The following is a 21,202-nucleotide window of genomic DNA, read 5'->3' as shown; positions in this document are numbered from 1 at the left end:
TTGTCTTTCTTAATAGCATTTGACTCTCGTACAATGTTGGACATTAGTGGTAGTAGTGAAATAGTTCAGTCACTACAGAGAAACAGTAGGGGACTACTAGTATCTAGTATCAAAAATTCATATCGTACTCCTTTTGGGCATGAATACAGTATGAAGTATGAATACAGCATAACTTTATCTATATAGGATGATATTGTAAGAAGAGCTAAGCTACTACTGCATGCATGCCTATATGATAAATGTGAAAATGCGAATGGGGATGCGGGGGGTATGTATGTACACAAAAAACAATCACAAACACATTTTGCATATCGGTCATCATAGATGGAAGGGGGAGGGGGAAATGGGAACGACACGTAGGCAGGTATATAGATAGCCATTTTCTACCTCTTATGAGAAAAGGGAATAAAATGCATGGGCCACAGGAGAAGACAACAAGGTAGAGACTGTGTATAAAGGGGAAGAATTTGGAAGAGGGGGGTCATGCAAACGTGTAGCCGTGATTTTCTTTTTATCGGGGCTATGCAAAAAGAAGACAAGCAGATAATAAGGATATGGAGAAGATGATGAAAGAAAATGGAATGCTAATCTTACTTCACCCTTGCTTATTAGGCATCAGGGAGCTGTTAGATGGTGTGTGCTTTTGTTGATGCTGCTGCTGCTGCTGCTGCTCATCAAGTATGTATGTACTAGATTTGGTTGCGGTGGTGGCCGTGGGCATCATCGTATCCCAGATTGGCCTGGTACATGAGAGCTTCTTGGGGCCAGTCGCCGGTACTTCCCTCCATTGGATCTGCGAGGGGTGTGCGGTTGTAAGAGTCGGTCCGAACAGGGTAGCTTCCATTGCTTGGGGCGCGTTGCGGCGCATCGTGAGCTGGGACATTGGTTCGGTAGGGGAGGCTCTCAGGCATAGGACCGTGGCCAGCAGGCTCGGTCAATGATCCTGCTGTGGCCGAGTTGGCAAAGTCACCAAAGTCGAAGCCAAAGTCGGGGTTGCTGATGGTCGTGGGGAGTTCTTTCCGTGGCACAGCGGGAGCCCCGTTCGTCGAGGCGCTGGTCGGCCGGGCTGGCTCTGCGATGTGCGGGACGGAAGGCATACCACCTTCGGGCAGGGTGCCAGTAGGGCTGTGGATGCTTGGCTCTGGGATAGGGGGATAAGATCCCATTGTCGCTTCGGCATGCTCGACCAGGACTGGAGCCGGGGAGCGAGGCATGAGATCAGGATCCGGTACGACGGTGGATCGCCGAGTGCTGTTGCCCATGGTGCTTCCGGGTTTCGAGCTGCGGCTGACACGATGCTGAGGAGCTTCAGCAAATGGGTGCTCGGGGCCCTCCCCGTCACGGATGCTAAACTGAGCAATGGTCCGCAGCTTCCGAGTAACCCATGACGCCAACACCTTCCCACGTTGTTTCTCACCGAGACGGGACCGAGGGAAGTCTCCGTGTGAAACAAATGCCACGATATCAGCGATGACCTGGTGCTCGTTGAGGATGGCGTCGACAATCACAGGGACCAGAGACGCTAGATAAGCCTTTCTCGTAACCTCGACAACGACCACGATCAAGCCTCCAGCTTGGAAGACAGCACTAAATAGACAGATTAGTAACAGGCATTGAGAGTCGCATAAGGCCGAAACTTACCACCCCCCAGATACGATATTGCGGTGGCATCGCTCCACAGAGTATTCGATGTCCATCGGGAAGTGATTCAGACCATTAACTTCGAAGGTTTCACCAATTCCTCCAAGAACAAACAGCACTTGCATCTCGACAGGCTGGCCACCAGGGCCAATGGGTCTGGTAACTGTGTGAAGGAAGCCAAGATCACCAGTACGCACGTAGGCGACGTTAGGATCGCCATCCATAACCCGACCATTGAAACGCTCCATATCGAAATCCTGTTTGGAACCGTAGAATGATTTGGCGCAAGCGTCCGACTGGATCCAGATCTCACCATACTCGCCGACGTGGGACAGAGTACATGTCTCTGGGTTCACGATAGCTATTTGCGTATTTACCGGGACCATACCCGAGTCTTGGATGACAAGAGCAGTGGGATCGGTGTCTGGATCCACAGGGCAGATCAGACCACGGCGCAAAGCCCTAATGTCGAGCCAAAGCTCAACAGGCTCAATGCACATGTAGGATCTGGTGACAACCATGGGGTTGAGGACGTGGGAATACACAATGTTGATGGCAGTACGGTCCAAGCTGGCAGAAGCAAAGTGGAGGCGCACTTTCTGGTCTGCAATCACGTTAGCGCTACAGCGTCTGACTAGGGATTTAAATTGGAAACGCACAAATATCAACTCTTGGACGGCCCTCGGCTGAGATCATCAAATTCTTCAGCTCTTGCATCTGGAAGCCCTTGCCAGCCATGGCACTCATTGCATAGTCCAGCATTTGGCTGGTAGCGTACGTGTCCTTGATCTTATAGCGTGAAAGGGTAACGAAGAGCGTCATGGGGTTCTGCGCAAAGTCGACAGGCGATACAAGGTACGTTGGCGCTCCTAAAGCCAGCGTTAGCCCTGCAAACATCGTAGTCCACAGCATAGTTCCTTCTACTTACCAACATAGATACCCATTAGACAGGTATGAAGGAACCCTAGGCCCAAAGTACTCCGTACGCTACCAAGCACCGGCCTTGAGCTAGTCATCTGGCAGGTCTCTTTCTGCACCTTGCACATGCCCATAATTGTATCGTGACCAATATGAACAGAGATTCTCCTCTGGTCCGGTGTCCAATAGGTCCACACCATAGCCGCCTGATTCGCACTCAGCCAGGAGCTCTTGACCGTAAAACCGAGGTCCCGGCAGCCATGCGACTGCTTGGTAGGCTTTGTGGTGTTGTATATAGCCGGGACACCGATTCGGAGTACTTGCGCAGACTGCTTGATGTGCTGCGAGACGAGCTTCTGTCTTAGAACATGGTCAACATCACTGTTGACAATGATGGCCTTGACATGGAAATCATTAATGACGTGAAGGAAAGCCGGAGCATCTTCGGAGAGACGGTTCTGATCAATGGGGGCGAGGGGGATGGCAACGACACCCAAGCAGAAGCACGCATGTACAGCGTAAACGTATTCTTCCGAATGAGTGTACATCAAAACCAAGTGATCTCCAGGTCGGACCTTAACCTTGTTCTTCAAATACATTGCTACGGCAGCAACCTTCAGGTCAAACTTCTTCCAAGTGATGCCCTTGCCTTCCTTTCCTCGACCGTCGATGGAACAATAAGCTAATTCTTCAGCTTGCCGAGAGACACGCCATTGGAGAAGGTCCACAATGGTGTTGAAGTTGTTGAGGGGCGTGGATGTGCGATCATCCATGACTACGTCACGGTAGTCAACGCCCGAATATTGCTTGTCCTGCAAGGCGAGCAGTTCTTGCCTTGACATCAAGGCCAGCGGAGACCATATACCGCCGACTGGGTCAACCCCAACTGGCAAGTTGAGGACAGATCGTTCAACACCGAACTTGACATGCACGCACGGCAGAGTTCCAGAATCAAACTCCTTGCGGCACAGCATGTTACCGATCTCCTGTCTCCCATTCTTCGTTACACGAGGAAGGGTGTTAGGAGCTGTGAGCAGCACACAATAAACCCGCAAGTGATGCTCCTGATAGAGCACTTCCATGCATCTCTCGGCAAGAGATTCGAGAAGAACAGAGTCCAGCTGCCGTGGAGGACCACCTGATGTCGTCGGTGCAGTTGATGCTGCATATGACTCTAATACAACAATGGGAAGATGTTCTTCGTTGACAAAAACATCGAAAGCCGTGCAGTCATGGATCTTGGGTATGTTTTTCAAAATACTGACGATCATGTGTTGGACAAAGAAATAACGATGTTCGACGATTTCTTGCCCGTGTTCTACCCACTCGACCTTCTGACGCAACCGGTCCTCATAGAGACCTAGCACGAAGATTTTGCCCTCAATGACACAGCCAAGCAGGCCTGTGCGAAGGAATTCTGGCTCAACCAGGATCGGGGTTGGATTCCCTTCTTCAAACTTATAAGGACGTGCATGGAAGATGGCTTCTGTGTGTTTCGGCAATGCCCAAAAGCCACCAGATAGAGACGGGGAGTCCACCCAGATCTCGCCGATGACGTTTGAAGTGCACAGCAGGTTGGTCTCAGGGTCGACGACAGCCAGTGTGGCATCAGGAATGGGATAGCCGAAGGAGCCAACACGCACGGCGTTGGGCATGGTCCCGGCGAATTTCCTAGCCTCTTCACCCATTGCCAAGACCACAATTTCGTTGCTCTTGAGAGCCTCTTTGTCCAGAAGGACCTCACCAAGCTCAGTCTTTCCTTGCTCTTGCGGGGCTGGCGTAGGAGCACCTCCTCCACCCAGTAAGCTACTGCCAAAACCACTGTTGTTATCAGCCTTTCCAGACCTTTTCTCCTCTTTCTTGCTATCTTCGCGCTCAGCTGGGTCCATCTCATGCGTCAAGGGACAGCCCATGCGCTCTTCGCCACCAAGCCAGTCTCGCATACTGATAACCATGCCACCGTGCTCGGGAAGGCACAGCATGGGCGCAACGATTTCTCTGGCCCTCGGGTTTCTCATGGGTCTCAACCACCGATCTGCAAGTATTTCATGGAACTCGGGGTCGACGGTGAGTGTATCTATAAGGCAGAGCTTCACTGTTCCGAAGTTTGGCTCTGAGTTTTTCTTGTAATGCCGTGTCGCCATTGGATCTTGCTGGTAATTGTAAGCGGCAATCTTCAACCCCGGATAGTCTGCAGCCATGATGGTTGCCCTATATTTTGTGATGAGGTGGGCATAGAGACCCGGCGTCTCGACTGCACGGTCCTCTAGCCAGACAGTGGTATGACCACCATATACGGTCATCAAGACGCCGATAATCATACCAATGCCTTGTCGAGGGTCGAGATAGCTGATGATCGTTTCACCACGCGGCCTAGCCATACCCGAGGACATAGGTACAGTTGAAACAATTGCGCTGAGGCAAGCCATTTGATGCATGATTGTCCGGTGGCTCATGACGACACCGCGGAGGTCGCCGGTTGGCGCTCTGGCGAATTCAATATACGCCAGATCTGGAACCACAAGGGGTGGGGTATCGTCCTTCTTCTTTGGGTGATAGCTGCCAAATTCATTGGTCTTCCACCATTCTACTCCCCGGGGCCAATTTAACTTCTGGGCCGTGATGTCTCTCTGGAAATTCTTTAGGTTGTTCTCTGTCGTTAATGCCAGATGTGCTTGGGTTGAGGTAAGAACCAGGTTGAGACTCTGGTAGTCCTCAAGACTATTGATGGGGACAGCAACGACGCCGGCGATGAAACAGCCCATCAGTGCGACAGCAAATTCGATGACCTCAGAATCCCGGTAAATCAACGCCACGCGATCACCACGATAGAGGTTGCTTTTATCACGAATGACCTGCGCCACCTTTTCAGCGCGACTGGCTAGTTTTTCCCATGTGATGGAAGCAATTTCTTTGCCCTTTTGGTCCAATACCCAGTATGCGGGCTGCTTTCCATGTATCCGCGCTCGATGCCGGAGAACGGCGGGAATGTTGTCGAAGTTCGACATTGGCGTATTCTTGTCATGAGGATCCTGTACAGCAAATGGAATGTCGCGAGGCTCCAGTGGTTGAAGGTGAGCAAGTGCCGGTCCATGAGCGAGTTCAGAAGCGGGGATCAACGGCGGTGCCATATTCGCCGTAGGGGAGAACGTATCCGACTGAGAGTAGCGGTGAAAGCCACCACCGTAGCTATCCCTATAATCATCTTGCTGTTGGCCGGCAAAATCAGAGAAAAACCCCTGCTGGGAGTCGAGCATTGTCGACTGTCGTGTGACTCCACCTGGCGGCATATCATAGGCTCCGATAGGCTCTTCGTAGGCATCGTGGTGATAGCCGGGGTTAAATGCATAGTTTTGGCTCAGAAGTGTGGCTGTACGTGAGCTCTCTTGCATGGGAGGTGCAGGTTTGTTCTTCGGCAGAAAAAGTGAATCGTAGGAGGCTGCCGAGGGGGCTCGATCAGCGGGCAGGAGCATGCTCTCTCTATCATATGAGCCCTGTGTATCCCCACTAACCCTGCGCTCATATCCGAAACTTCCGTTGTTGTAACTATCACGCCCATTGGCAAAGGACTGCGACGAGTCGCCCAGGGTTGTGGACTCCGCTGTTGGGGGTCGGACGTTGAGGATGGCTTGTGGAGGATGGGTTGAGCTTGTGATTGATGAAGTTCCATCCCTTGACGTGGGTGCGCCGAAATCAAGCTTCATATTAGGGCCAAAGAACTGCGACAGGAGAACGGTGCGCCGTTTCTGGTATCTTTAAACTAGGTCAGTCCCAACCGTCTATCGGTATATATATTTGAGCCGCCTGCACGGGCGATCAGGTAGACCATTTGCTAGGGCTAAAGTTTCACACTCAAATCCATAGTTTGTCTGAATACAGATAAAGACGAGTTTGCTTACCCCTTCTCCGTAATATCACCTTCCTGATAAGTAGTGAAAGGTTAGTTGGATCTGTCCACAGAACCGCGAATCTGCGGGGTAAAACTATAGGTTGCCAGGATCTCTTGCATACCTCCAATTCTTTATCAAGGTCGCGCAGAGCGGCGTGAAGCTCGGGATTATCGTCCGCCATGATTGCAGAAGCGTTGAGGGTAGACAAATCGAGGGGCTTTCATTCGAAGGCTCGGGGATGCTGAACGGCCAGGGTAAACGGCACCCTCATTGCAGGGTCCCTTAGGAGGGGGAGAAAAGAGGGAGGGGTCAGAAAGAGGCTGAGGGGGGAACGAGAGACTTCGGAGAGTCGAGCAGCCCCTTGCGATGTCCCAGTAGATGGATGGGGAATCCGGGAGTTTGTCTTGTCGCTTCTCCGCGCCTGATGAGCCACAACGTCACCTGCCGCGGCGGCTAGGGCCGGTGAGGCGGGCCGGGCACGCAGAAAGTGCAGCCAATCACATGCTCAGATGGACGTGCACCGCCACGCGTCAGGAGGAGAAAGTGCAAACAATCTCGGCATCCGGAGAGCACGAGGATCGTCCGCTTCACACCACGAACAGGTGGATGTCGACGGTCTGCACCCTCCGTTTGGTACTCGGACCTGAAATGACAGGGTTACACGTCATTCCCACATATCTCATCCACCCAATCTGACTCGGGAATATGTCTCGCTACGCCCCTGTGTGTTACTTGATTATCCCGTTTGTGCCTGATATCTTACGCCCTCGGTAGCACAAGCCAGTGTGCCTATTTTTATTCGATATCCTCCGCAAGCCCGCTAATAACGCTCCAGCTGTCGCCGCTTTAGCGGCAAACCAAAATTTGGTGCAACAGCGGTTGTGGACATCGTGCTAAAAGCACTTAGCTTCTTCAAATGAAAAACTAAATTATGACGGTTCCATAAAGACACCTAGGTAGATGAGGCCATCATGATCTCTTATATCCACTGCGCGTGCTAACCACCTTCGAATGTTCGACCGACGACGCTATCTCCATCCTCGGTATTGAAGACTCCGAAATCAAAAGAGGGTCTCCGCTGTACTATTGGCTTGTCAGTCCGTGGTGGGGTCGTCTACTGCTGTTGGTCCCGGCGCCAAGGTTCTCTCAACATCAACGTAGGGCAAAAAAAGGAGTATGATCATCCAAGTTCATGTTATTCACTTACCTTTTTCCGATGGCCAAAGGATATGCCTAAACCGTATGTCAGGAGTACTCAGGTTCTCTATCCAGATAATGATCAGAGACTCCCCTTGGTATTAAAGCAGACCGGAGACATCATTACTGAACGAATATAAGGAGAGAAGCAGCTGGAGACAATAACGGGAGCTCAGCTATGCGAAGGCGCCACTCTTTATGCTGATGGCAGCTCTTGGAAAAGTCTTTACACAAAGACTCCCGGCCGCATTTCTCGCTTGTGGGTCTCAACAATATTGCACAGTTTTCGGAAAGAGTGATCATTTGCGTAAGCCGGTCTGCTTGCTCATATGATGCATTCTCTCAATATTTCGATGCCTAGGCAATTGACCTAGCCCGTTTTTCACACTTAGCTGATCATATTCTTCAAAGTCATGCGCGAGACAGAAGGGTAGTTCATGCAGAGCTGTCCTATATGAAGATAACTCGAATTCATCTAGCTTGTCCTTTCAGAGAAGGCTCTTTATATGTATAATACTCGAATCAGTATCTTTATCGAAACAACGCCGTTAGTGGAGGATAAGTCATTCTTGATATACTTCTGTTTTATTGGTGTTCCCCCAGGGATACACGACCTCACAAGTGCAATGCATGTCACTATACAGAAAGAAGTCGGGGAACAGTGCATGCAATAGCTTTCCAGCTTCAGAGTTGCATTCATTGAAAGAGAATTCATATCAGAGTGAAATCTTCATCATACTACTAATGTTGAGCCGAGCTGCTGAGAGCAGGATACGGGTTCCCAGAAGGCCCACCCACATAGCAGGCGGCATGCGTGACCTAACGCTGAACCAACACTTGAGTAGGAAAGTACATTGAATGTGTTGTTTTATCAAGTAATTTCATGATCAGTAACTAGTAGGACTATATAAGTCAAGTAATAACACCACTTTAACACCTGCCGCAGGTCCCTGAATTGTTCGCATCTAATTAAGATAATAGTATGTCTTCTTGAGCTCCTAGGCTTTACTGTACGCTCTGATATATCACTATATTTAGCACCTATATAGGTGAAAACGTTGTACTGGAATCACGAATAGCAAATGTCTTGTCCAGGACATGTGATAAGCATCTTGTGTGCTTTTTTTGCTTTCCATAATGCGCTTTGCCAAATAGCCTATATGAGGCGAGGCGTCCGCTAAATCAGAGATAAACCATTGTTGTGTATCTGTATAATACAGGGAAGTCAACGGAAAATATCTAATGCACATTGAGATCCATTGTGGGTATATTGCTTGGAAAATGGAGGCGGAGAGTCAAAGTGAGCGCCAAATACTTGTTGATTTCCCTCAAAGCCGGTTGGATATTGTGCAGCGCTTAGTACCTCAAAGTAAGCGATGTCTTTGAATGCATATAGGCCGGGAAAGTTTCAACATAGTCCTTAAATTATGGCTAATGATGAGAATTTGATCAAAAGATGATTTGGTGTCCAAGATATCCTTCGTCAAGATGGACAATTCAAGCAAAGTGGAACAGCATAGGAAGTGATGACAACGTAACATTATTGCATGAGAAATTTCGCTTCGGTGCATACAATAGTATGCTCACTTTGTGAGCGTATCCGGCAGAAGACTGATGGCAATCTAAGATTGCATCTAGATCCATGTATGATATGGCGGGTTGGGAAGCGGAGCATTGGTGAACAGTATTGTAGGGGCATCAAGCGCTAGTCCTAATTTGGGATAGGGTGCCAGAATCCAGATGTGACCATCACATGACACCACCCGCGCCATTGGCGGTCAGTCCTGCCCTAACCCACCACCCGCTAAGCGAGGCGCACCTCGAATTTCCTTGCGCTCAGCGACACATTTCAGCCGCCCGACTGTATTCGTCGACGTTGAAGGATCACCAACGACACCGTCCGCCACCTACACGTATCCCTCCCTCGGCAACAGGTGCATACGTCGACCAAAATGTCTGAACACGGCGAAGTCGAGGTCGAAAACCCCGCTGCGGCCTTCCAGGTCCTGCCCAAGGAGGCTATCGCGGAGATGGGATCCGTGAAGCTGTTCAACAAGTGGAGCTACGAGGATGTTGAGATCAGGGACATCTCCTTGACGTAGGTGCTCCCCAATTCATCGCGATTTTGATTGTTCTACGAGCATGGGTTTTGTGTCGACCGGTGGAAAACGCCAGTATCTGTTGGGAGACAATGGACTCGACATGCACGGAGGAAAACGCACGACAAAATGGGATATCTGCGAAGGGAATCACGATGGAAAAAAAATTTGCGAATTGGCACAGAAACGAGATTTGCTGACTCGGCTTCACCTTTAATAGCGACTACGTCCAGATCCGCTCCCCTGTCTACCTTCCTCACTCCGCTGGCCGCTATGCTGCCAAGCGTTTCCGCAAGGCTCAGTGCCCCATCATCGAGCGCCTGACCAACTCCCTCATGATGAACGGCCGCAACAACGGAAAGAAGCTCATGGCTGTCCGCATCGTTGCCCACGCCTTCGAGATCGTACGTCACCTCTCATATTCTCCAATGCCTTCTGCACGCAGAACGGCTAGGGAACGCAAACCACAGAACCAGACACAGAAAACTAACCGGGTAATCCTTTGTAGATCCACATCATGACCGACCAGAACCCTCTCCAGGTCGCCGTTGACGCTATCGTCAACTGCGGTCCTCGCGAAGACAGCACCCGTATCGGTTCCGCTGGTACCGTCCGTCGTCAGGCCGTCGATGTGTCTCCCCTCCGCCGTGTCAACCAGGCTATTGCCCTCCTGACCATCGGTGCTCGCGAGGCCTCTTTCCGTAACATCAAGAGCATTGCTGAGTGCCTGGCTGAAGAGCTCATCAACGCCGCCAAGGGTTCCTCCAACTCCTACGCCATCAAGAAGAAGGACGAGCTCGAGCGTGTTGCCAAGTCCAACCGGTAAAGTGGGAATTTTGGGCGTATTCTCCGTTTGGTCCTGGTTTTGCGTGTACTGGAGTGGACGGGGGGTTTATTAGGATTCAGTCGATTTGCATGCATCTGCGCGACTGTACATACCTGAAAACAGTCACGGGAGGGAGCGAGATCCTAAAAATGAGAGAATCGGACGGCTTTCTTCTACAGTAGTTGAGATGCGATCATGAAGACCTCTGGCTTGTGAAGTCAATACCTTTATCTATTTTTTTACACGAAAAAGATTTCCCTGTTTCAACCATCGTTCCCCTGCCACCTCAGATCTGGCGACGAACTACGCAAACGTAGACACAATTCACCTTGATGAATATGTCAAGGAGCACAAAGAAAGTGTTCTAGATTTCCAGTAGATTACAACCCGTAAACGCTTAATATTGCAGAGACCATAAGAATCAGAATCCCTGTGCAGAAGTGCCCGTGCTGGCAAGTCCCAAGGGCTGGCTACGGCTTATCGATAGGCCAGACCCGTCGCTGCGAAAAAAAATGTTCGGGGCTCTGTTATCGGCCCTGGCAACCGTCGCCCGCCTTTCTTTTCCCTCAACCACCCACTTCATCCCCTCAGTTTCACCACTATAATACGCAAAGATGGTGAAAAGAAAGTTGGGAGCCTTGGAAAAGGTCGAGGCTGATCTGTAAGTGATCTTGTACCGTCGCTGTGTGGCTATGGACCCCCTCCCCAAGACGAAGAAATTCGCCTGTCGCTAACTCACTGCTTCTCATAGGCCCAACCTGCAGCACAAGATTCGGAGAGATTCCAAGTATGTTTTACTTTGAACAATGCGATTAGATGTCAATAATATCAGAATAGCTTGCTAATTGTCGCTTACTGGTGAAGATCCTACATTGAAGACTTCCGCGCTCAGCACTACCAATATGAGAGTCACCGAGAAATTTTCATGACCGCGCCTTCGTCGACCACAGAGACGGGTCTGATATCTCTTCGAGAATTGATCGACTTCATTGCTCATGTGGCCGACTGCTACCCCGAGATTACGAAGGACTTCCCTCAGCAACTCATGGATATCTTGAGCCAGCACCATCTGATCCTTCAGCCAGAGTTGCGCGAAAAGATCGTCGGTAGCTTGGTGCTTCTGAGGAAGAAGGAATTGTTGGACTCGGCGACGTATGTTTATCCATGGACTGCCAGATGCGCATGTGGCTGGTTGCTAATTGGCATCATATCTCCAGATTGCTTCAGACTCTGTTCCCTATCCTTATTTCCACCCCCAGCAAAACCCTACGAGCTCTGATCTTCCAAAAGATCCTCATGGACCTTCGTCAGGCCAATGCGAAGACCACGAACCACAAGCTTAACCGCACCATGCAGACCGTCCTGTTCAACTTGGTGACGTCGGACCGGACTTCTTCTAAGGGCCTGTGGGCTATCAAGCTTACGCGCGAACTGTGGAAGCGCCAGATCTGGACCGATGCCAAGGCTGTTGAGGTCATGAAGGAAGCCAGTCTGGCATCGAACGAAAAAGTCATCGTTGGCGGTGTTCGCTTCTTCTTGGGTGGTGACAAAGAGCGCGAGGAAATGGAAGATGAGAGCAGTGACGAAGAAGCCATTGACTTGGGGCGAGTAAAGCATCAAGTCGGCATCAACAAGAAGACCAGAAAGAAGTCCCGTGCGGTTGAGAAGGCCAAGGCAACCGTAAAGAAGAGGGAGCGCAAGAAGAACCAGCCGCATCCTCTGAACTTCTCCGCTTTGCATCTTCTCCACGATCCCCAGGGCTACGCCGAGTCCTTGTTCTCGAAGCATTTGCAGAGCACCAAGTCCAAGCTCAACTTGGACCAAAAGCTTATGGTGCTTCAGCTGGTGACCCGCCTTGTCGGATTGCATAAACTGCATATCATGCACCTCTACTCCTACTTCCAGAAATTCCTGACTCCCCGTCAGCCATCCGTCACGTCGTTCTTGGCTTCGCTGGCGCAAGCATCCCACGACTTGGTCCCCCCGGATGACCTGGAGCCCTTGGTTCAGAAGATCGCAAATGAGTTCGTCTCGGAAGCCTCAGCGTCTGAGGTCGCATCGGCCGGTCTTAACGCTATCCGAGAAATTTGCGCACGACAGCCACTCGCCATGAATGAGACCTTGTTGCAGGATCTTGTCATGTACCGCAAGAGTAAGGATAAGGGTGTTATGATGGCGGGTCGAGGTCTGCTCAGTCTGTTCCGGGAGGTTAACCCTGAGATGCTCAAGAGACGGGACCGCGGCAAGGACGCTTCCATTGGCCTTAAGGCTGGAGAGAGGAAAGAGAAGCGCTTCGCGGAACAAGAGGCCGGTGGCATCGAGGGTCTGGAGCTCCTGGAGAAATGGAAGGAGGAGGAGCGCCGGAAGAGGAGAGCTGAGAAGGGCTTGGCTTCCGATGCTTCTGATGATGAGGAGGAAGGCGAGGAGGACAACTGGGCATCCTGGAATGTGGAAGATGATGAGGACAGCGACGACTCGGGCGACTGGATCAATGTGCAGAGCGACGCTGAAATCGACATCAGCGATTCCGAGGACGAGAAAGACGGACCTCCTGCCAAGAAGGCCAAGTCCAGTGAAAGCAGCAGTGATGATAAGGCGGAGAAGGAGGAAGAATCGAAGGAAGAGTCTGCTGAGGCCAAATTCTCCAAGCTTGCAACGACTCGCATTCTCACCCCGGCTGACCTGGCCAAGCTCCAGGAGCTGCGCAATGAAGCCGCCATCAACTCACTCGTGCCAGGCGCCAAGAAGCGTGATCGTGACGATCCTCTGACGGCCGAAGAGATCGAGGGCCTGGCTGCTCTCTCTGCCGGCAAGGCCACGCGCGAGGAGCGGATTGCTCATGCCAAGGAAGGCAAGACTGATCGGTCTGAGCACAAGAGTATAACGGCCAAGCGCAAGGAGCGCAAGCAGGATCAGGGCAAGAGTACGACCAACAAGGAGAAGGCGCGCAAGAAGAACTTCTTGATGACCCTGGGTAAGGCCAAGAGCAAGAACAAGCGGAGTTTGGTGCAAACCCGCGCCGTCCTCAAGGCTCATCATGATCGGGCCAAGCGGGGAGGTCGCAGAGGAAACATTGGTTAAGGTATATATGGTGATACCCTATCGTAGATCTATTGTTTCGTTCCATGTTCTAGTTACTGTTGTATCATCGAGCCTCTTGGTTCATCTCCATTGGATGTCCTAAAAAGCGTGCCTTTTTGTATATAGAGCTCTTCTGCAATCACCGAACTATTAGACATGTTCTAGTAACTATCTGCATGTCCACAATGCTATTAGGATATACTCCGTAGTCCAGATACTACCTAATATACTTTAAATATGTGTACTTTCCCATAAAATATTGGAGTATTTCCATGTCAGTCCCAAAGAGGATAGATTGAAAGTGACACGTGCCGGGCGCGTCGTGGCGCGTCGCGTTCCGTGCCTCAGGTTCTTTCCCTCCCCAGCCTCTTTCTTTTCTCTTCCTCTTCTGCTATTAGAGATTCTATTCTCCCCCTCTCCCCTCCACAGCCCTTGCATTTTCTCTTACTACATCGCACATTCCAAACTACATCTCCTGTCAAATCAGAAGCCGTCCTTTTAGACCTAAGTGGTCCCCCACGATCATACAAACAGACTAGACCACTACAACTTCTCCACTCCCCGCATAGACAAAAGTCCCGTCTGTCTCTATTCAATTCAGTCCAACATGTCCCCCTCCCTCCAGTACCCCACCACCACCACCAAGGCCTCCGACCTGGCCTCCAAACGCAGACGCTTTCAGCCACCAATCACTAGCTTCTTCTCAACTACATCTACACCTCCCTCAGAAGACAATGACAACGTGACCACCGACCGCACCCACCACCTCTCTCACAACCACTACTCCGCCGCAACCTGCTCCCCCACCCCCATCGTCCCCACCAAAGTCCAAGCCTCCCTCCTCTCCGTCGGCATGCGCGTTCGCAAATCCGTCGCAGAGGGATACAAGACTCGTCTGGCGAAGCCCGACCCCAACTTCTCCGAGCTGGCTCCCTACAGCGGCATGCGCAGTCATTCCGCACCCATGAACCTTATCACCGATGACGAAGGCGACGCTTTCTCCCTCCCCTCCAGCAGCCAGGAGTCCAACGCCGGTGGTCAGAAACGCTCTTATGAAATGGACTTTGACCTCGACGATAGTGAGGACGATGACGTTGCTGCTTCGGGTTTGGATCTATCTACACACAATGCTACTCTGATGGGCCGGACCATCCTTGCGCCCAAGTTGAATCAGCAGCGAAGACGGTTCGTGACGCTGCGGAAACATGCCACTATCTCTGAGGGCATGGGTATGGATATTGATGACTTTGAGGAGGCTTCCTTCTTGCGCAGTCGCGAGGAGGTGGATATGGAGTATGGCTCTGTGAGTCGAAGCTCGGAGATTGAAATGGGTGGGATTTAAGCGTGTTATTACTATTGCTGGGGTTTTCCCATTATTTCTCTCGTCGTTTCTGGATTATCTTATTAGCCGGAGTTAACGTGGGTTGGGCTGGGTTTGGGTGGTTGTACTATTATCTGTTGTGCTTTTCGGTTGCGTGCAACGTTCCTTGTGGACACAGAGTGCCATAGGCTGGTTCTATGTGCTGGAAGACAAGCCGGATGGATGAATTGATGCGCCATGCATACTGTTCTTTATTTCGCCCGTTGTGTTTCTTTGCCCTGTCTGTCTGTCTGTTTTTCTATGCATATTCTTACTTGGCCCCTGCTTGCTCTACATTCTTGTTGTTTGTTATCAAGCACCCTGTACATATAACCCGATTGTGATGACTCTACCTGTTCAACCTTCCTAGTTAGGCTAATACAATAGCCAGCACCCATGCAACAGATTTGAATCTGGACTGCATCAAATAATAAATCAAAGAAACTTCCAAAAAAAAAAAAAAAAAAAAAAAAAAGTAAATGAACAGTCAAGTCAATTCTATCTATAGTAGTATAGTTTACATAACACCGACCAATGACCCCCCCACAGGGACTTCCTCAATCAGCGTGTAAATAAATTCATCACATCACAACAAGAAAAAGCAACGAAAGTGGCAGTAGTAACGCTCAATCCGAACTCCTAGTATTTTTACTTTATTTCTCTGGGAACCGATTACCTCAATTCCCATAAATCAGAAGACCAAGCTGCCGCTCGAATTACAGCTCATCCTTGCGGTTAGCCTTCTTATCTTCCTTCTGCTCTTCTTCCTTAGCAGACTTCTTCTGCTCCTCTTGCGCCTTGGCCTTCTCCTTCTTCGACGACTTGCCGTTGTTGTTGTTTTTCTTGCTCTGCTCCTTTCCGGACTTGGCTGCCGCCGCGCCCATCTTATCGTAGATGCGGTTCAGGACGCGCTCGAGCTCCTTGAGACGGGTGTCGAGTTCGGCGACGGGGAGGGCCGGGTCATCGGTCACGGTGAGCTGCTCCTGGAGAGCGAGCTGGGTTTCGAACCAGGTGTTGGTGGATTCGTAGGTCTTGGAGAGGCTGGTTAGGTCGTAGGGTTGGAAGATGGAGTATTTGGGACCGCTGGGCTTGGGGGTTGTGGTGGCCGAGGCGGTCTTAGTGGTGGATGAGGTGGAGGTAGTGGCGTAGGGGTCTTCGTCGAGGTCGACGGAAGAAGAGGATTCAGTGGTGGTGGATGAGGAGGTCGAGGACTCGGTTGTGGAAGAGGAGGAAGAGCTGGATGCTGCGACGCTGGAGGAGTAGAGGTCCTCGTCTTGCTGGATCTGTTGCTCCATCACGTCCATGACGGACTTGGCGTTCTTCAGGACTTGTTGCATGAGCTCAACGCGGGCCGGGCGCTCCGCGTTCTCCTTCTTTCTCTTGAGGGCTGGGTCGACGATCTCTTTCAGGGACTTGAGCTTCGCGCGGAAGTCGGCGGTCTTTGCGTCGTCGCCGTCGCCGTACAGCCAGTCGCTGGCTTCGGAGGCTCGCTCCTGCAGCGTGATCAGCTGCTCGGGCTTCACTACCTTGGCGAATTCCTCGTCGTCGACTAGGTCGCGGCTACGGTAGATGAAGGATTCCAGTTCGTTGAGTGCTTCTTCACGCAGGGCACGGTCACGGTCCGAGGCGTCGAAGGCAGCCAGGCGGCTCTTGATGCGAGCGAGTTCGGCTTCGGTGGGGGCGGGGATTCCCAGGGGAGATGAGGTGAAGCTGATAGAGATTGACTCCAGCTTGGTTGCGGGGGTGCTCTTCTTGCTCTCCTTGGCAGTTGTGGTGGAGGTAGCGTCATCTGCCGAGGAAGTCGTCGCGGCTTGAGGCTCCTCGGGCTCAAGAGTGATGGACTCGCTGGGCTCGCCTTCCTCCCCGAGAGGAGCTTGTTCATCCTTGTTACCCAAGCCAAAGAATCCCTTGACACCTTCGACCACGCTTCCCTTCTTGGCAGACTCCACCTCGCAGCTGACGGTACCGCTGGCGACTTCAGGAAGTCCGTTGACAGGGCTCAGGCGGATGGCGAACTTGGTGGTGATGTTGGCAGCCGTGCAACCGAAGTCTTCCTTCAATTTAGCAACAGAGGCAGTGAGGTTCTGTGTCTTCACACCCAGGATTGGGGATTCGACGACATTGCCGTCGACGGGGATCTGGTGGTAGAAGCTGAACTCGAAGTCGTCCAAGTTCTTCACGGTAACCTGCTTCTCGGGGCCGACCTGGGAAGTGGGAGTGAAAAGCTTCTGCTGTCTCTCCTTAGACTCGGAAGCCCACTTGAGTACGACAGCGTAGCTCGAGGCATCGCTTGCTCGAATGTCCTTAACGCGGAAGCTAGGGCTCAGAGCGGCTCCCTTGAAGGCAGCGCCGAACACTGCGGCTTCATCCGCATTGACACTGGTGCGAATCTTGTTGGCAGAACCGCAAACCCGCTCGAGCTCCTTCTGCACGAACGGTGTGCGGATGGCGCCACCGTGAAGGATAACGGAGTCAATGTCGCTCAACTGCAGTCCAGCAGCCTCCAAAGCTTGCTCCAGGGGCTTTCCGACACGTGCAATATGCTGCTCCGCGAGCTCCTCGAACTTGGCGCGGGTGACACGGTACTTGAAGTTGAGATCCTCTTCATAAAGACTCTCGAAAGAGGCGCCCGTCTCAGTGTTCGCACTGAGAACTTGACGAGCCTTCTCCGCATCCTTCCAGAGTCTCGCCATGGTCTTTCCGTGGGCCTGGACATCAGCCGGGGAAACCCGGTCCTTGAGCTTCTTTTCCTCGACGAGGCTGGCGATCATATCCTGAAGAATCAGATCGTTCAGGGCATCTCCTCCAAGAGTCTTATCCCAGCCGGTTCCGAGAACCTGGACTTCCTGGACGGTCTTATTGAATCGTCCCACATCCTTCACCGAGCGACTTTGGAAGCGAAGGACACTGGCAGTTGTAGAGCCGGCACCCATGTCGTAGACAATGTGGTACTCGGGCTTCTGGCCATCCGAAACACTGGGGAACGTGCGGCTGGTTGCGTAATTCAACCCGACCGCGAGATTATCGCTGATGAATGCATCGACGTTCAAACCTGCCAGTTCCGCGGCCAATTCCAGACTCCTCTTCTCCGCGGCGGTGTAGAACGACGGGTAAGTGATCACGGCGTCCGTAATGTCTGATCCCTTTCCAGCCAGAGTGTCGGCATTGGCCTTGATCTGCTTCAGCTGCATGGCCAGGATTTCCTCAACAAGGAAGGCATCCTTCCTTTCGGTTTCTCCCAGTCTGTTGCTTCGCAGGCCAACCGTGCCACGGTCTCCGGGCGCTTCTTCCAGGCGCAAGGCAGGATAGCGGTTGTGGAAACTTTTGATCAACTTATTGTCCGCATCGAAAGGAAGTCCAAGCAGAGTCTTGAGGTTCGAGTAGACATCATCGGGATACCGTGCCGCTAGCGCCAAGGCATCGCCACCGTAGAATCTCTCGGGGAACAAGGCATCGGCCTCGCGGGTAGGCTTGAACGCTACAGCGGCCGACTCCTTGCGCTTCGAATCTTTGGTGAGAACAATCTCAAGTGGAATTCCGGGTTTGACGAGCGTAGCTTTTAGGTACTCTGTACCGACATCGATACCAAGGACTGCGGAACCCGCAGCCGCGGCCGGGGAAGGAAAGCTGAGGACAAAGAGGAGAAACGGTAGAATTAGGGAGAGTACGGGGAGGGAGGTGAGCGAGGCATAGGACCGTCGCTGGCTGCCGGGAGCCATGGTCTGTATAATTCTGATGCTTCAAGAGTCAGTAAATCCTTCCGTCCCTGATAGTCGTCCTCCACACATTGTCGCATACCTTCTGCTTATCACAAAAATTCAATAATTCCCCATCCGATATATGAAGTAACAGCTTTTCTTCTATCGGTTATACTTTGAAAGAGCGATTGGTGAAAACAGCTATTGGTACATCGAATAGGTTTGATTCAGGGTCCGGAGGTGGGCTGAATAGTGAAAGTAGCTGTCGTGAACTATGAGCCGGTTAGCTGGCTGGAGGGAAGCATTGTGGAAGGAAACAGACCACGTACGCAAGATCTAGAACGACAGAGTCATCTAGGCCACAATCACAGTTGGAATTACTGGCCACCTGGCAGTAAGCGAAAGTAGGACCAAGAAATGAGATTCGCGATGAATGAAAGGCGCGATGATTGCACAGAGGCCACGTTTGGCCGACCGGTTCGCTGTTTGTTCTGTTTGCCCCCGCCGATCGCCGCCCCGATCGGCGTGCTTAAAAGGAACCAGCTGCTTCAGGGTCCAACTAGATATTTCCATCTGCAAGGTGTGATCAATGATGTTACAAGTACGATGCAAGTGTGAGCTATATTTTTTTCTTATAAGGCTAGTCATCGTCGAAGTCAGAATCGCTCATCCATCCTGTCTCGTATGTCTCGCGGATCTCGCCCAACCCATTGACCAAAGTTTCCCGCTCATCCACGCCAGCCACTCGTCCAGCCAATGTCTCATAGACTTTCAATCTCTCTGCCGTTCGCGAAGAGACAGTCAATGCGGCAAGAATACTGATTTTCTCCTTCGATCTGAGTTCCGGGAACATATTCTGAGGGAAGCTGTCCAGTACCGGGAAAGGTAGGGTCGTATGAAACCTATATGTAATGTTAACGATGTGACTGCATGGAACGAGTTCAGCGGGCTTGTCTGACCTCTGGAACATTGGTTCCGAGTTAAAGTGTCGTTTTCTGCGGAGGATACCCTGGTCCTCCCCGCCCGACTCATTCTCACGATCGGCAACTCCCCGTGAAACTTGAAGCTGGTTGAAGACATGGTGGGATTTTTGGCAGGTCAGCCCGTCGTAGGTAAAGTCCAGATCAAAGTCTTTCTTGATCGGCGAGCTTCCAGGTTCTTTCTCATCACTATCATCCGATGGTTTGGTAGGCGATTTGGCGGCATCTTCACCATCCTGCACGATTGTAGATTGCAGCTCGAATATTTTATGGATACTGTCATCACCTGCCAGGGACGCCTCAAAGTCGTGATATGGACGCAGTCGCGTGGGGAGTGACACGCTTTCCATGGCGGCGCTCACCAAGGCCGAAGTGTACCATTCCGATCGAGGATCGAGATAGATAGATCGGGGGATTCGACTTGGAGGGTCGATAATGGGCGCATACAGCGATGCCTGTGTGGAGATGGCATGTACAGACCGAGCTTTGTTCAAATCCCTCTTGAACTGAGTTTGCTGGCATATGATCCAGTGTAAGCTTCACATAGACCTAGAACATATCGTAGAAGCACTCACCCGATCGACCTTCTTTCCGTTCTCGATGGCCCAAACCCAGACGGACTTCTTGCCATATTCGTCCCTGATCCTGTCAATGTACTTTGCAGCAAAGCCGCCCCATGCGTCGTCAGAGCCGGTGAATATTTGCAGTGCACGCAGCTGATCGCATTCTTCTGCGAAAGGTCTGACGTCTCGGTCGAGCAAGTCATGCTCCTTGTCGAGCTCATTGAACAATTCTTCACCAATAGTCCAATCCTCAAAAGGCATGATTTTGGAGTTTAACTCATAGTCGTTGAGCTGCACAATGGAGCGAGGGTGATAGAAGAGTCGGTTATAATCCGACCAATACCTTACTGTCTCTGCAGAAAGCGTTGGAGCAGGTAGCCCCGCGTCGAGGCTCTTCTGGTAGTCACTCTGGGGAATTAGCGCTTGCTGTTGTAAAATCTCCTTTCCGTCCCTACAATTCCATTGTTAGTATTGCACCTGCCTCGGATAAAAGAGAGTACGTAGGAAGGTGAAAACCCACCATAGACCCTGGCCCGGGGTGGCATCTTCAGTCAATTCGTACAAAGCGTTGTACTTGCGGAGCGTGCCAAAGCCACCTTTCAGATCATATATGACAGTCCTAGGGGTGTATGTTTCCGACCCATCGGCGCCGACGCCTGGGCGAAAATGAACATCATGGTCTACTGGAGATTCCTCTTCCTCGTTGTAAGTGAAGTAGGATTCCTGCCAGAAATGTCAGCTATAAGATGCATATTTGATGAGAAGCGCAGCATGATAATTGACTCACTAACCTGGAGATTCCAAAAATGTGTGGCCAGGTAATTAGCTCGCTGACCGAGCTGTAGGGTGATGATTTCATGCATGGTCGGTGTTGACAATTACTATGTCCCACATTGGCGTTGCACCCAGAAAATATATGCAGCTGTCGCAGATTGATCCTACAGGGTGA

At 51.4% G+C, this 21,202-nt stretch overlaps 6 protein-coding genes across 6 annotated transcripts; 3 read left to right on the top strand and 3 right to left on the bottom strand.

Annotated features, from left to right (window-relative positions):
* Window positions 1–689: 689 nt before the first annotated feature.
* Window positions 690–6,630, bottom strand: AtWU_04056 (putative AMP binding domain protein; the record flags this gene model as incomplete). The annotated part of the gene is made up of 6 exons (XM_035499167.1): window positions 690–1,587; window positions 1,642–2,245; window positions 2,301–2,510; window positions 2,570–6,312; window positions 6,459–6,481; window positions 6,571–6,630. 6 exons carry the CDS (start codon window positions 6,628–6,630, stop codon window positions 690–692), a joined length of 5,538 nt encoding a protein of 1,845 aa, XP_035355060.1.
* A 2,968-nt stretch (window positions 6,631–9,598) lies between these two features.
* Window positions 9,599–10,571, top strand: AtWU_04055 (40S ribosomal protein uS7; the record flags this gene model as incomplete). The annotated part of the gene is made up of 3 exons (XM_035499166.1): window positions 9,599–9,744; window positions 9,966–10,149; window positions 10,254–10,571. The coding sequence occupies 3 exons, from the start codon at window positions 9,599–9,601 to the stop codon at window positions 10,569–10,571; spliced, it is 648 nt and encodes a 215-aa protein (XP_035355059.1).
* A 614-nt stretch (window positions 10,572–11,185) lies between these two features.
* Window positions 11,186–13,652, top strand: AtWU_04054 (SDA1 family protein; the record flags this gene model as incomplete). Its single annotated transcript, XM_035499165.1, has 4 exons — window positions 11,186–11,232; window positions 11,323–11,358; window positions 11,436–11,723; window positions 11,789–13,652. The coding sequence occupies 4 exons, from the start codon at window positions 11,186–11,188 to the stop codon at window positions 13,650–13,652; spliced, it is 2,235 nt and encodes a 744-aa protein (XP_035355058.1).
* Window positions 13,653–14,259: 607 nt separating this feature from the next.
* On the top strand, window positions 14,260–14,994 carry AtWU_04053 (uncharacterized protein; the record flags this gene model as incomplete). Its single annotated transcript, XM_035499164.1, has 1 exon — window positions 14,260–14,994. The coding sequence occupies one exon, from the start codon at window positions 14,260–14,262 to the stop codon at window positions 14,992–14,994; it is 735 nt and encodes a 244-aa protein (XP_035355057.1).
* Window positions 14,995–15,728: 734 nt separating this feature from the next.
* On the bottom strand, window positions 15,729–18,731 carry AtWU_04052 (Hsp70 family protein; the record flags this gene model as incomplete). Its single annotated transcript, XM_035499163.1, has 1 exon — window positions 15,729–18,731. The coding sequence occupies one exon, from the start codon at window positions 18,729–18,731 to the stop codon at window positions 15,729–15,731; it is 3,003 nt and encodes a 1,000-aa protein (XP_035355056.1).
* Window positions 18,732–19,350: 619 nt separating this feature from the next.
* AtWU_04051 (misato family protein) lies at window positions 19,351–21,116 on the bottom strand (the record flags this gene model as incomplete). Its single annotated transcript, XM_035499162.1, has 5 exons — window positions 19,351–19,612; window positions 19,670–20,205; window positions 20,266–20,704; window positions 20,774–20,976; window positions 21,045–21,116. The coding sequence occupies 5 exons, from the start codon at window positions 21,114–21,116 to the stop codon at window positions 19,351–19,353; spliced, it is 1,512 nt and encodes a 503-aa protein (XP_035355055.1).
* Window positions 21,117–21,202: the final 86 nt, after the last annotated feature.

The sequence above is a fragment of the Aspergillus tubingensis genome (genome assembly GCF_013340325.1).
Source record: "Aspergillus tubingensis WU-2223L DNA, scaffold_6, whole genome shotgun sequence".
Classification (NCBI taxonomy): Eukaryota; Fungi; Ascomycota; class Eurotiomycetes; order Eurotiales; family Aspergillaceae; genus Aspergillus; species Aspergillus tubingensis.
This window is presented reverse-complemented; position numbering and strand designations above follow the sequence as displayed.